Consider the following 15,220-nt stretch of genomic DNA (forward strand, 5'->3'; position numbering starts at 1 on the left):
TTATTTATTTATTTATTTTACAGCTGGTCGCTCTTTCAGCGTGTTTAATTTCCTTTTCTTGTTGAAAGTAATTGCCTTGCCACAGCTGTCAGTCAGTTCTCTCTATTTGCTGGGTTTTCATGGTTTTATGCCATCCGCAGTCCTTTGACTGGAGAGTCTGACAGAAACAACAAAGCGCGTCAGAATGCCTAAATGAATATGAATCTGCTTGCTGGATGTTTATTTCGATCCCCATCAGCTTGTACGGAGGATGGCAGCTGTAACTTCTTCTCGGGCACCATAAAAACACATTACCATCACAACTCAAAGGGAACTTAGTGTCTCCTGAGAGGCTTTAAAAGAAATCACAGCAGCCAAAAGAAACACACACTCTTTTAAAAAAGTAAATAAAAGATAATCAGATTTAAAGAAAAAAAAGAGAATGATAACCAACAGTAATTTTTCCAAATCAGAAATTCAGCAGAGTTGTTTTGTGCATGGGCTGCACAGTAGTTTGGTGGTTAGCACTGTCGCCTTGCAGCACCCCGGTCCACGTCCCGGCCTGGGCCTGGGATCATTCTGCATGAAATCTGCATGTGTGGGTTTTCTCTGGGTTCTGTTTTGTGCATTGTACTGGAAGTGCCCACTTAGTACCATTTTAAACTTTTTCATTTAATGCCAGGTTTCGTGCTTCATAGGTGAATATCAAGTTGTGTTATGACTGTAAATGACTAAAGTTGATACTATCTTTTTTCAGAGCCTCACCAGCAGCATTGGAACATGCCACGGCAGAAATGGTTTTATGGTGAGATAAAATCAAGCCTTTAATAAACACTTCAGGAGAAGGACTTCCCTCTTCCCCTTGAGCTTTTAGCATTATTCTTCACAGGGAGTGTCACAGCCCTAAAAGCCTCTGTCCTTTTTTACAGAACGGATACCCGAGCAGAGATGGAAGCATGGTGCTCCGATACATTCCTGACCCCACAGACAAAATTTTAGACAATGCCTTCCAGCCCGCTCCAGGCAAGTATCCTTCAGCTTTCTAATCCCTCAGTGACATTGCAATTTAATGTCGCTTGAAAAATCTCCGTTGAGGTTGACTCTCAGGCCTCTGTTTGATTCGGTGAGGAAGAGGGACATCTAGTGGACAACAATCATGCTGTTGTGTTCGTTGTGTGCATCAATGCAGTCCCAGCTGAATATCGTTGCCGTATACTATTGGATGAATTCTTTCTGCTAAAGGTTATACAGTATAATTGGTACTTATTTTTTACTGTAAGAAGTTTAAGTGGGGGATTTAAAAAGAAAACAGTTAGCATTAGGGCCAAGAAAATCAAATATTATCTCCATGTGGATGTCCCCTAAAAGCTTTATTAGACTTCTGAACTGTGTGTGTGTGTGTGTGTGTGTGTGTGTGTGTGTGTGTGTGTGTGTGTGTGTGTGTGTGTGTGTGTGTGTGTGTGTGTGTGTGTGTGTGTGTGTGTGTGTGTGTGTGTGTAAGTATCTTTACTAAAATGTTCCTCAACAGCAATTTATACACACACTAAAGAAATTATTGAATTCCCATTGCAGAATGCAATTTCATTATCGAACAAAGTGGAAAAATTGTCTTTAGTGCCTTAAGCACATTAAAACACAATGAGTATAAACAATAAAAGTAATGTAATAAGATAAACTAATTTAGGAAAATGCCTTAAAAGAAAGAAAACAAACTTAATTCCAAAGAAGTGATCAAAGCACTTGCATGTAGCATGGATTATCTCTCATTGTTTTGTTGCTAACATCGTTCAATAGTAACAGATTTTCATCTTGGGGGAATGCAAAGATTTTTTTTTTGCCCTACATATCTTTCCTCCACCCTTTGTTTCCAGAGAGTGTCCACCTGCCATTGTGATTCAATAACTAGCCACATGGACAACATGTGCCGGCTTGCTGTGGTATTTTTTTTAGTGATACTGCACAGTGGTGGGCTGTACAGTGTCGTAGTGGTTAGCACTTTCGCCCTTGCAGCAAGAAGATCCCTGGTTCAAATCCTGGGCTTGGATCTTTCTGCATGGAGTTTGCATGTTCTCCCTGTGCATGCGTGGGTTTTCTCCGGGTACTCCGGCTTCCTCCCACAGTCCAAAAATATGCTGAGGTTAATTGAGTACTCTAAATTGCCCGTAGGTGTGAATGTGAGTGTGATTGTTTGTCTGTATATGTAGCCCTGTGACAGACTGGCGATCTGTCCTGGGTGTCCCCTGCCTTCCCCCGAGTCAGCTGGGATAGGCTCCAGCACCCCCCGCGACCCTAGTGAGGATAAAGCGGTGTATAGAGGATGGATGGATGGATAATTGATAACTCTAAATTGCCTGTATGTGTGAATGTGAGTGTGATTGTTTGTCTGTATATGTAGCCCTGCGACAGACTGGTGTCCTGTCCAGGGTGTCCCCTGCCTTCGCCCGAGTCAGCTGGGATAGACTCCAGCACCCCCCGCGACCCTAGTGAGGATAAAGCGGTGTATAGAGAATGGATGGATGGATGGATGGATGCACAGTGGTGTCAGTGGTTGGGTTATAACCCCGATTTTTGTCTTTGGTTGCATTTGTTGTTTGAGGTTGATCCATGCAGAATATGAAAAATTTAAAGTGTTCAGAGGCACCAGTAAAAGCTTCTTCTTCTTACTGCATCAGTAAGAAACAGTCCTTGCTCACAACTGCATTACAACATGATGAATGCAGTTCTGATTTAAAAAATCTAACAAACAATATTCTTAGTGTTAAAGGTTTCCTGTCTATAGTGACATTAGTGGAGTATTTAATAGAGCACCAGAGTTTAACCCCTTGACATTCAACTCCTTTTTACAAAAAAAAACAAAGTTTAAAAGCATTTTGTTTGTTGCACTCCTAAACTGAAAATCGTGACCAGCATATAGCGATTCATCATGTACACTACCGTTTAAAAGTTTGAGGTCACGCAGACAATTTCATGTTTTCCATCAAAACTCACACTTTTATTCATGTACAAACATAATCACAAGGGTTTTATAATCATCAGTTAGCCTTTCAACACCATTAGCTAACACAATATAGCATTAGAACACAGGAGTGATGGTTGCTGGAAATGTTCCTCTGTACTCCTATGTAGATATTCCATTAAGAATCAGCCTTTTCCAGCTAGAATAGTCATTTATCACATTAACAATGTCTAGACTGTATTTCTGATTCACTTAATGTTATCACTTAGCCAGTCTACCTGTTTTTTTTCAATACCAGGTAGACTGGTATTGAAAAAAAACTGCTTTTCTTTCAAAAATAAGGACATTTGTAAGTGACCCCAAACTTAAGAACAGTAGTGTATGTGCATCTATAGATGACAGAAAAGGCACGAAACTAACGATTTGCTGTGTATATCCTCTTCCTGCAAGCAAACGAACTACAGCAGCTGCTGTTAGTGTAGTCTTAAATGGTTTCCGCTTTTGGAATCGTGAGGCCTTGTGCTCTCAAAAGGATGATTCAGAAACTGGCTAATGCCAAACAAAATACTGCAGCTAATCCTTTCACTTGGTTTGTTCAAGCTAGTGAGTGTTAAAAGGTTAAGACAAAGATTTGGAAAGTGGGAAAAGGGCAGCAGTAATGTTTATCGAAATGCAAACAATTCCCTTAAACGTAATGAAAAATATGGAAAACCGTAATTATGATCCCTTGGGTTTTCTATCTAACCTGAGGAACATTTAATTTTGTCTAGTGCCCTGGTTAATGTATTTGGCTTTCTTACAGACTACATGAACCAGAACGGAGTCTCAGATGTGGCGAATCCTAACTACCAGCATCCAGGTCCACCTCGCACCATTCTTCCCACCATCTCTTCTGACGATACAGAGACCGAGTACCTGAACTGCTTTAAGAACGGGACCAACGGACCCGAATACCTCAATGAAGTCCCGACCCCCGCCATCCTCCCGCTCACCTCAAACGGCGTAGTCCACAGCATTCAGAAATACCATCCCCAGAATAGCATAGACAACCCCGATTACCAACAAGATTTCACTCCCACCTTCAAAACCCATGCTAACGGACACATACCGGCAGCGGAGAACGCAGAGTACCTGGGCCCCGACTGAGGATTTAGTGGAATCAGACAACAAATAAGAGACTGTTTTCTGTTCCATGAAGAAAGGCACTGAAATCGTGGTTGGAAAGCATAGATAAGTGGTACCATCCATTATCCTATATGTTGTGTCCTGTCTGATGGAACCAGGTGATACGTTGTGCCAATCCTTGCATTGTTTGCATGCCTTTGCGTTAAATTGGTCTCATTCCAAAGAGTTTTTTCCCACTACCAAACTACGAATGACTTTTTCTTGATGAAAGCAGGACGAAAGCTGAGTTGTATATGACTCAGTTGACCTTAGAGTTGCTGGACTAGTTACACTCTACCCCGATGTAACCTGTAAATCTGATCTCTTAAAGTGTCGGTAGTGGAACACCTTCAAATGTTATGCACAAAATACCTAATGTGATTCAAATGTGTCGGCAGAGGAATGCTATTAAAAGGATGTAAGCGCCTCCAATTTTTAGGAGGCAGAAGCTCTGTTGCATAAAACAGAAATTGGCAGCTCAACCCAAAACACAACCTGAGGTACATGTGTTGCAGACTTGCTAGTTAAAACCGACAGAAGATTTGTCTGTGGTGAAATCAAGAAGAATAGAGAGAGTTTTTAGGAGAAAGTGGCTGGTTCAGGTGTTGAGTTCCTCAGAGGCCCGACGACACTCTTCCTGAAGGACCAATCAATGAGGAAACAAAATCTTGCAATGTATAGAATGTATAGTCAGTGTAAAGGGGAATACTGGTGAACTGTTTCATTTAAACAGGTTACCTTCATGTTCTAAAACAGTTCTATGTTCTAAAACACTTCTGTCTCCCAGCTTGAAACAAGAGTGCAGAATTCCTTGTTCACCCTGATACATGATTTCACAGCAACTATGTCAAGAATGTGACAGCAAATACCGCAGCGCTTTTGTAACGTGAAGCATATTTGTGTAGACCTGCAAAGTTAGCGAAACTCTAAGGAGTTTATCAGTGTGGCATACTGGTGTGTGCACACAGGAAACTGTGACTGATATTTCCCCAACACTCTTGACTGTACTCCCAGCTTATCAAGTTTTTTCTGCTCGGCACATTAATTTGACAAAAACATGATCAAAAAAGTAAACAATAGTCCCTTTCGCGTAGTGTTATTTCCTCCCCATTTTGTAACTTCCTTGAAAGATGCTGGTTGAACTGTTTTAGGCCACATGAATAACTTGTTTAAATTTTAGTCGCATTTCCCTGTGACATATTTTAGAGACTATTTTTAAACGGCTCTGTGTCTGAAACTAATGATGCTTTTGATGTCTGTGATCTATTAATATCACCAGGAGACTTTTGTGTTATGTTTTTGTTTTTTTAGCAAAAGTGTAGACTGTTGTTTCTCAAAGAGATCTATGAATCTGTTCGTAGCTTTAAAGTGTTTTAGTTTTGCAAGAGCATTAACTTTGCAAATACTATTCCTAGTTTTAAAGGAATATACTATTGTAGCGGCCTGTAAGCCTACCTTTGCAGATTTTACACAGGTACATGTACAGGAAAACAGTGATTGTGCTGTAATATACCCCAAAATATACAACTATAATTTATATTCAGTACACAGTTTTGTCATATCATACATGAATATGCACTTATTCCTGAATTGTGATTATTTCATTCAAAAGTGAACATGAATAAATCTTTCTATGGGAATACAGTGCATTTGTTTTTGTTTTTTTTCCACAGCTTCAGGGACGATATATAGGTAGGAAAAGAGAGAGCATGTTGATTTATTCATCTGTGTTACACCAGGCCACAATGACTGGCATGACTTCTGATGAGGAACTAAAAAGAATTAGCATTGTATATATAGCATGTAATGTAGATTGTAGACTAAAATAATGGCAATAATTTTGTCATGGGGCAGGTAGACTTGAACCTAAAAAGTAGGCACTACAGGAGGCAGACTGGAGTTCAAAATAAGAGTTTATTAAACAAACAAAAAGCTCGACTTACAAATATGACTTCGAGCGAGGGGAGCAGCAGACCAGAGCCCAGGCAGGGTGACTGAACGGGAGTCAGAAGCAACAATGAACTGACGGGGAGTGACGGGGCAAGTCAGGCTTTATCTGTCCCTGATTGTTTATCTGGCCCAGGTGTGCACCCACCGCAGCTGGTGTCAATAAGTCTTGATCACCAGCACAGACAAAGGTGCAGCTCAGAGGGGGCGGAGCTGAGAGACACGGCAGGAGACGGGAGAAAGAGAGCAGGGGAAAGAAGATGAAGAAGAGGGAGGTGAGGAGAAAAGGAGGGAGAGAGAGGACACGAGGGGGAAAGGCAGACAGACAGGGAACCAGGGCAGGACTGTGACACATTTAAAAGAGATTAAAAGTAAAATTTATGTTACTTAATCTGCCCTCACATAACTATTTATATTATTTAACTGCTAACAAAGGAGTTCAAGCCTCTTCTAAATTAGGAAAATATAGGGAATCTGAGTCATTACAGTAAATAAACAAAGGATTTCTTTTAAGATATGGTAACAGCCAAGGGAAAAAAACAACTTGAAATTAAAATGTTGACCTGAGGGAAGGATTACAATAATAAACAGTGATTATAAGGAGCTGGAAATACAGAGAAGCACCTCCACAGCAGATAGGAAATTATTTGAAACTTTAGGATGGATCGTTCCCATCATGATCACATTTGTCTCACAGGTTAGCATTAGGCTTTGTGGTGTTGAAAGTTACAGACTGGAGTTAATTTAGCTTTTGGTTAGAGGTTAAGATTAAGGGCCTTGTTACATGAGTAACTTAGGCATCAATAAAGTTAGATGAAAAAGAACAAATACTGTTATTTAATAAATCAATATTTTAATACAAACATTCAGCTAATCTCCATCAGGGCAGTGTGAGTGATCTGATCAGATTACACCGACAGGATCCAAACTTTAGATAGAGAAACAAATCATTAGCACTAACCAGGACTGGATAAGGCTTCCTTTTAGTCTGCTGGTGTCATGCACTGAAATACCTGCTTTGTTAAATTGTTGGTGGGCCTTTGTTGACCCTTATTGTCACATTGCTTTCCTATTTAGACCCCGGAAAAAAAACAAAAACAAATGGTGCTCTTGAAATGGATTGAAAAAGTTATTCATTAGGGGCTGACCCATATGGATATTTTTGAGGTCGATGCAAATATTTGGAAAAAAAAAAAAAAATTTAAAAATCCGATAACCGATCAATCGGCTGATTAATTTAGAAAATATATAATGAATAAAATAGCTTCTTTTTGGTCCCTTAACGTTACAACAACAAAGACATGAATTACAGGCAGAACATTTTACTGTTTTACAATACTTTGCGATTTAGTATTTGTTTAACTTTACAACAGAGAGGAATTTAAAGTGGAACTTCGTTTTTTTTCAACCTGGGGTCTGTTTTCATATGTCATTTCATACAAGTGAGTGATGCAGAAATGAATTTTCAACATAGCTCCAGTATTTAGCCAGGCAGGCAGCTTAGCAGCTCAGCTAGCAGCTCAGCTAGCCTATCCCAAGTGTCAAAAACTTGCAACAGCACACCGTCTGCCAGGGGCCTGCACCAAAAAGCTCTGGTACTATAGACTCCAGTTCTACATGGGAATATCTACTGAGTCTCTAATGTTTACATTGTTTAATGACTGATTGACGTGTTAGGTTAGGGTTAATTATCAAATTAGACTCAAAATGAACAATATGACAGACAAAATGAAACAAGTTGAACAAAATGAGACAGAAAAGGACCAAAATATATTATAAGATGAACAATGAGACAGAAAATGTACATAGAAGTCCAGCATTGTAGTACTTCATACTACAGTGTAGATGGGAAAACTAAAACTCCCAGAACATGACCAAAGTCATGAATAACACTACAGTTTTTACATTTAAATTGCAGCACAGACGAGCTGATTTACTGGCTGTCAATACTGAGCAGAGCGACTGTTTTGTTTGCTGAATATTGACATTTGACTGCTTGAATTTTTGTGTTTGAATTTTTACACCTTGAAGTGTGCTTCTGAATTTGTGAGCATTGGAAAAACAAGTAAACAGTTAAAAGGAGACGCAAAATAACGAAAATGAAGACACAAAATGACCGGAAATGAACGAAAAACAACATGAAGAGATTCAAAATGTTTAAAAACAGAACAAAAGACTTAACCTGACCTAAATTAGTGAAGCTAACAGAAGGAAAACCTCATCGGGCTGTGTAGAAGGAGACTGAATGGATTACAGATTTAACTGTAAGTTAAAACTTTGATTAGCTAAATTCACCTTAAAGATGCACACAATCACCAAAATGAGCCATACCATGACCAAAACCGTACAAAAAACAACATGAGTTGGAAATGTACCCAAATTAGACATTAAATGACCATAAAGGAATGAAAATAGCAAAAGTAGGTGAAAAATACCCAAAATTAAGACACAAAATGACCAAAATGGAATGAAAAACAACATGAAGAAATGCAAAATGTTAAAAAAAAACACACGCAAAGATGTAAACTTAGACACAATGTTGCAACCTTCACTTACATTCACCGAACTGTCCAGATTTATTCTATTCAGTGTTCTGAATTGTAATTTTAGCTGTTAGTTTTAGACCATTCCTGGTTAAGTAAAATGAAATAAAAACACAGTGTAGGAACAACAAAGAAAAATAAAGTGTGGAGGCAAAAAAAAAAAAAACACATTTGAACAGCAAGTTTTAGTATTTTTGCTAAAATAAAGTTTAGCTTTAGGATATTTTACTTAAGTTAAAGTAGTAATGGTGTAAAAACAGTAAAAGTCCTGCTTTCAAAATGATGGAAAATATATAGTACCAAATGGAAGAATTTGCTGTGCTGAAGGATCCATGAAAGAATTAATGGAGACTTTAAAACATAATGTTTGGACTCATCAAACACCTGACAATAGTTTGCATGACTGTTTTTGAGTTCAGACAACTTCTAATAAAATTATGTTCAATGAACAAACTGCAGTGAGTTTAAGGAATTAGATTTTCTTCGACAATCGCTGGAATTTTTGATATTTTCAGTGATTGGTGGCATAAACACACGATTTTAAGGTGGGTAATCCAAAAAAAAATAGTTTTTTTTAAAGAGTGTTTACATGTTATTTAAAGGGTGTCTATGTGTACTGTGTACTTAATCACCATAATTAATCATAACACAAGTTTTTTTTAAAAAGTTTCTCCAATGTTTAGGAGGTAGAGGAATTTACCTGAAATCCTGAACTCAAAGTAAAGGAAAATTCAGTTATAAAACCAGGTCCATGAAGTTACTTCAACTTGAATTTATTGTTAAATCAACTAAAATCAGATTTAAAAAACTCACAACATGAAGTTGGTGAAACATTATGTCAAAACAGCAGAAACGTAAATAAATGCAGGTTAAAAGGTTGAGCTACATCAATACACTGGACATTTAATCTTTTAAACTAATTTAATTAACTTTTAAGAGTGTATTTTATAGAACTGGATTATACTCTTTAAGCATTAACCTGCAGATGACTTTTGCAGCTGGTAAAGCTAAGGCTGGTTTTCATTTGTATTTACTTTATATCGCCTGCTGTTTATTGGTTGTATTTTGAATTATTAATCTGTAAAGCAGCTCTATAGTAAATGTAAAATGTATGTTGCCCTCTAAAATGTGCAGGTGATGTCTTTTACAAGTCTTGATAACATTTAATTTCTCCACATCTTCAGAACCAATCGTGATTCAAATTAAAGCTGAAACTTGTGTTTAAATTTGCTGCTTTGTGTAAATAACTCGTTAACCAGGATGTACCTGAAAATGTAACCAAGCAATCTATAAATGATTTTGTTTTATTATAATGAAGTTTTGCTTTTGAGGAGGTCTGGAGCCAGCCCAAGCTCTCTATGAAGATGAGGAAAAAGTCCCTCATGGGAAGAAACCTCGGGAAAGGCAATTCAAAGAGAGATCCCCTTTCCACAGACGGCTGACAGGAGGCTGCAGGAGAGACGGAAGAAAAAACAACATGAGTTCTTCTGGTTGGACAGAAAACAGCATTAGAGCAGCATTACATGTTGATTCTACTCCTGTCTCTGTGGAGGATCCATGTGAACGAGTAAATTCTAACACTGGTTTTTTATCTTCTACGTCTGAGAGGATGTGAGGTCCGGTGTGACGGAAATGTCAGTGACAGACAACTTATACTTCCTGTATTGGTGAGTATGTAAAACATACATTTTGGAAAATGATGATGCTTACCCTTATAGACTTAAGGAGATGACAGTACGACTTTTAGACTTTCAGCATCTAAAAGTACAAACGAGTCTATGAAATGTAACTTTGGTTATTTTCCAAGGTCCACAAGACTTTGTGCAGATTTGGAGAGATATACACACGTGGACAAAATTGTTGGTACCCCTCAGTTAAAGAAGGAAAAACCCACAATTCTCACTGAAATCACTTGAAACTCACAAAAGTAACAATAAATAAAAATTTATTGAAAATTAAATAATCAAAAACAGCCATTACTTTTGAATTGTTGATTAACATAATTATTTAAAAAAACAAACTAATGAAACAGGCCTGGACAAAAATGATGGTACCTCTATAAAAGATTGAAAACTATTTGACCAGAGTGACATGATTAACTCAGGTGTGTCATTTAATTGACATCACAGGTGTTTCCAAACTCATAATCAGTCAGTCTGCCTATTTAAAGGGAGACAAGTAGTCACCCTGCTGTTTGGTGAAAAGGTGTGTACCACACTGAACATGGACAACAGAAAGCGAAGGAGAGAATTGTCCCAGGACATCCGAAAAAAAATTATAGACAAACATCTTAAAGGTAAAGGCTATAAGACCATCTCTAAACAGCTTGAAGTTCCTGTGACAACAGTGGCTCATATTATTCAGAAGTTCAAGACCCACGGGACAGTAGCCAACCTCCCTGGACGTGGCCGCAAGAGGAAAATTGATGACAAATTGAAGAGACGGATCGTTCGAATTGTATCCAAAGAGCCCAGAGCAACCTCCAAAGAAATTAAAGGTGAGCTCCAAGGCCAAGGTACATCAGTGTCAGATCGCACCATTCGTCGTTGTTTGAGCCAAAGTGGACTTCATGGGAGACGACCAAGGAGGACACCACTGTTGAAAAAAACTCATAAAAAAGCCAGACTGGAATTTGCAAAAATGCATGTTGACAAGCCACAAAGCTTCTGGGAGAATGTCCTTTGGACAGATGAGACCAAACTGGAGCTTTTTGGTAAGGCACATCAACTCTATGTTCATAGACTCAAAAACCAAGCATACGAAGAAAAGAACACTGTCCCTACGGTGAAACATGGAGGAGGCTCAGTAATTTTTTGGGGCTGCTTTGCTGCATCTGGCACAGGGTGTCTTGAAAGTGTGCAAGGTACGATGAAATCTCAAGACTATCAAGGCATTCTGGAGAGAAATGTGCTGCCTAGTGTCAGAAAGCTTGGTCTCAGTCGCAGGTCATGGGTCTTCCAACAGGACAACGATCCAAAACACACAGCCAAAAACACCCAAGAATGGCTGAGAGAAAAGCGTTGGACTATTCTAAAGTGGCCTTCTATGAGCCCAGATCTGAATCCCATTGAACATATGTGGAAGGAGCTGAAACATGCCATTTGGAGAAGACACCCATCAAACCTGAGACAACTGGAGCTGTTTGCTCATGAGGAGTGGGCCAAAATACCTGTTGACAGCTGCAGAATGCTCATTGACAAATACAGAAATCGTTTAATTGCAGTGATTGCCTCAAAAGGTTGTGCAACAAAATATTAAGTTATGGGTACCATCATTTTTGTCCAGCCCTATTTTATTAGTTTGTTTTTTTAAATAATTATGTTAATCAACAATTCAAAAGTGATAGCTGATTTTGATTATTTCATTTTCAATAAATTTTTATTTATTGTTACTTTTGTGAGTTTCAAGTGATTTCAGTGAGAATTGTGGGTTTTTCCTTCTTTAACTGAGGGGTACCAACAATTTTGTCCACGTGTGTATGTCACAGTAGAGATGGCAATTCAGTAGAATTGGCAATTCTCCTAGTAGAGATGCCAATCGCAATCTCCCCTAGGAGAGATGCCAATCGCAATCTCTACTAGGAAAATTGCCAATTCTACTGTATTGGTTAGGGTTAGCAATCGCAATGTCTACTAGGAGAACTGGCAGTTATCCTAGTAGAGATTGCAATTGGCATCTCTACTAGGAGAATTGCCAATTCTACATGACATATACATTAAACATCGGTATGTATGTTCGGTTTGGAATGTTCTGGCAACTTTCAAAGTCTCCCAGAGTCAATGCAGACCTGAGAAGATCAAGATACAACTTCTACTTTTCTGAAACGCGAGTACAATAGGGACGGAGTGACGCAAATTTCAATGACGGCACGACTTATACTTTCCGCATTGTCGAGTCTGTAAGGTTACATGAGATACACTTTTCAATTCTCAATAAATAACCGAGAGTCCACACAGACATGGAAAGATTGCGTTACAACATAAACCTTCCTGCAAGCAAGTCTGTGAAACATAAATTTCATCATCTTCCAAAGTCTGCTGAATATGCACCGACTTTGGAATATGATGGTACGACGTATACCCTCAACATCGACAAGTACTTGAGAATTCTTAGACTTCGTCACCTCCCAAAGTCTACAAGACTTCATGTAGACTTGGGAAGACAACGGCTTGTTCTTTCTGCATTGACTAATACATGAGGGTCTGACTGAAACTCTTTTGTCTCCCCAAGTCTGTGAGAGTTAATGCGGCCTTGGAGAGACACGACTACATAAATCTAATAATTTTCCAAATCCACCAAAATTCATTCAGACTTGGTACGATGGCAGTTTGACGTATACTGTAAAACTTGACTTAATACGATAAAAGTACGTCTGCATAGCGTAAATAAAGCATGATGGTACCATGCATACTTTAAACATCTACAAGGATCTAAGGTTTGGTAAATTGCTGATAAATAGTTTAGAATGTTCTCCTTTGGTGTGAAACCCCAGAAACAGGATTCTCCCAACAGCCTACCTTGGCCTCCGCCTCCTCCAGCAAACCTCCGCTGCCCTCCGGAGGGAACCAGTCTCTCCATAACCAGGATCGGCTCGAATACTCCTCCTGCCACGTCTATGGAAAGGAGCTTCCCATTCTGAAACATGAAACACAATGAAGGGTGAAGTACTGAAGGTCCACAGGATAACATTCCCACAACTCTGGATAACATTAGTAACAGGTTGTAATGATGTTTTAGTCTAATGTTTAAACTGCAGGAATGTTCCTGTAAAGTTAATATGATTCCTTTAGCATCAACATTCAGAAGATGTCAAGAACATGAACTATGTTCAATGATTACCAAGTAGGAACGTTCTCAAAACAACATTTAAAGAGTGTTTTCCAATTGCTATTGAGGCGATTAATAAAATGTTCCTCTATTGTGATATATAAACAAAAGTAGAACGTTCTACTGACAATGTGTTGAAGCTATGGAGACACTGTTGAGGGAAAACATTATTGAGTGAATTATTATTGTTAAATACATTTATCTTATTTTTTATTGTGTTAATTCATATTTATTTTGTTGATTTGTATTGCTATTTTTTATTTATTTTATACATTGTTGTTAATTTTTTAAATAATTTTTTGTTGTATTGTTAATTTGTATTTATTTCATTAATTTTATTGTATTGTTAATTTTTATTTATTTTATTGATTTTCACTATTTTATTAATTTTTACACCTAATGCATTGGTTTAATAGAAATTTTGAGAGAGACAGTTTTTTCCTTTTCTTCAAACAAACGAGTCTGCGTAAATTACTGATTTTCTGAAGTCCGCGAGACTCCATGGAGACTTGGGAAATAACGGTGTATTTGTTTGTTAATTTTTATTTATTGCATTAATTTATTGTTTATTGTTATTTTTTATTTCTTTTATCAATTTGTACTGTAAATTTTTGTTTATTTTATACATTTTTATTGTGTTTTCAATTTTTATTCGTTATATCAATTTTTATTGTATTGTCACTTTTTATTTCTTTTATAAGTTATTCTTTTAAGTTTTAACCACTCGGGTTCAGGTCGGGCAGGCCGTTCCTTCCAATCACCCCCATCCAGGTCTCTCCATCGTTACCCACGTGAGCGTTGAAGTTCCCAAGTGGTACCCCTTCCAGGACACCACCCAGAGACTCCAAGAAGGTCCTAGCTGCTCCTAGCTCTTGGGCATGTTTCCATCACTTTCTGAACTATTGGTCTGTTCTCTTTCAGCGGAGGAGTCCGAGTCTTTGGTTCCATCTGAACCACTCCCAGCCATGTGTCTCTGTCGTCTGCGAGGCATGTTCTCCCTGGTGGCTGCTACTTCAGAGAAACTGTAAAACCCAGTAAACGTCGGATAAAACGCCAAAAAATAGTATTGATTGCCTACTTTTTAGTATTAGTTGATATGTACACAGCGTTGCCTGGGTCTGTCGCGCCACATTCCTCACACAGACCAAATATTGCCATGCAAAACAAAGTGCTGTTTGACAGGTTAGGAATACTCCAACGCTCACTAAAACTACCGCACACATCACCATCAACCCAAGGAACGACACCGTATGCATCTCGACACTGCACATGCTATAGCGCCTCCTAGAGGGGAACTCCAGGAGACCTGAAATTTTGTCAGTCCACACAGCAGGACTTGGTGATGAAAAGTTATCAAAATTTTAACCAGAAACCAAATGTCGTGGCCATGGCGACCATCAGAGTTTTGATGCTTCGCCATGAAACATCAACTGCTGTACAACTATCCTCTGCATGCTCCAATCTGCCTCAGACTTTAAATGTGTAATCACACTCCAATCCTGACCACATCCATAGGCCAACATACACTCTCAGTCGCGGCACCACCTGTTGGATGGACAGGAAATGTTTTATAAGTAGCCTGTACATGTTCCAATCAGCCTGAAACTTTACATGACTGATCAGAGTCCAACCCTCATCACATCCGCTGTTTGAAATACACTCTCAGTCGCAGCGCCACCTGGTGGATGGCCAGGAAATGCTCTATAACTGCTCTGAACATGCTCCAATCTGGCTGAAATTTTACATGTGTGATCAGACTCTGGTCCAGATGCGATTCAGAGGCCAACATACACTCTCAGTCACA

General features: G+C 38.6%; 1 protein-coding gene across 1 annotated transcript in view; it reads left to right on the forward strand.

Moving 5' to 3' along the window:
• egfra (epidermal growth factor receptor a (erythroblastic leukemia viral (v-erb-b) oncogene homolog, avian)) overlaps positions 1 to 5,743 on the forward strand; it is a 49,248-nt gene extending 43,505 nt beyond the window's left edge. Inside the window, 3 exon segments of the mRNA XM_051953436.1 lie at positions 737 to 784; positions 909 to 1,002; positions 3,738 to 5,743. Of these exon segments, the coding sequence (XP_051809396.1) occupies positions 737 to 784; positions 909 to 1,002; positions 3,738 to 4,081 (486 nt within the window). The 3' untranslated portion in view covers positions 4,082 to 5,743.
• The last annotated feature ends 9,477 nt before the right edge of the window (positions 5,744 to 15,220 follow it).

Source organism: Acanthochromis polyacanthus, chromosome 9 (genome assembly GCF_021347895.1).
Source record: "Acanthochromis polyacanthus isolate Apoly-LR-REF ecotype Palm Island chromosome 9, KAUST_Apoly_ChrSc, whole genome shotgun sequence".
NCBI lineage: Eukaryota > Metazoa > Chordata > Actinopteri > Pomacentridae > Acanthochromis > Acanthochromis polyacanthus.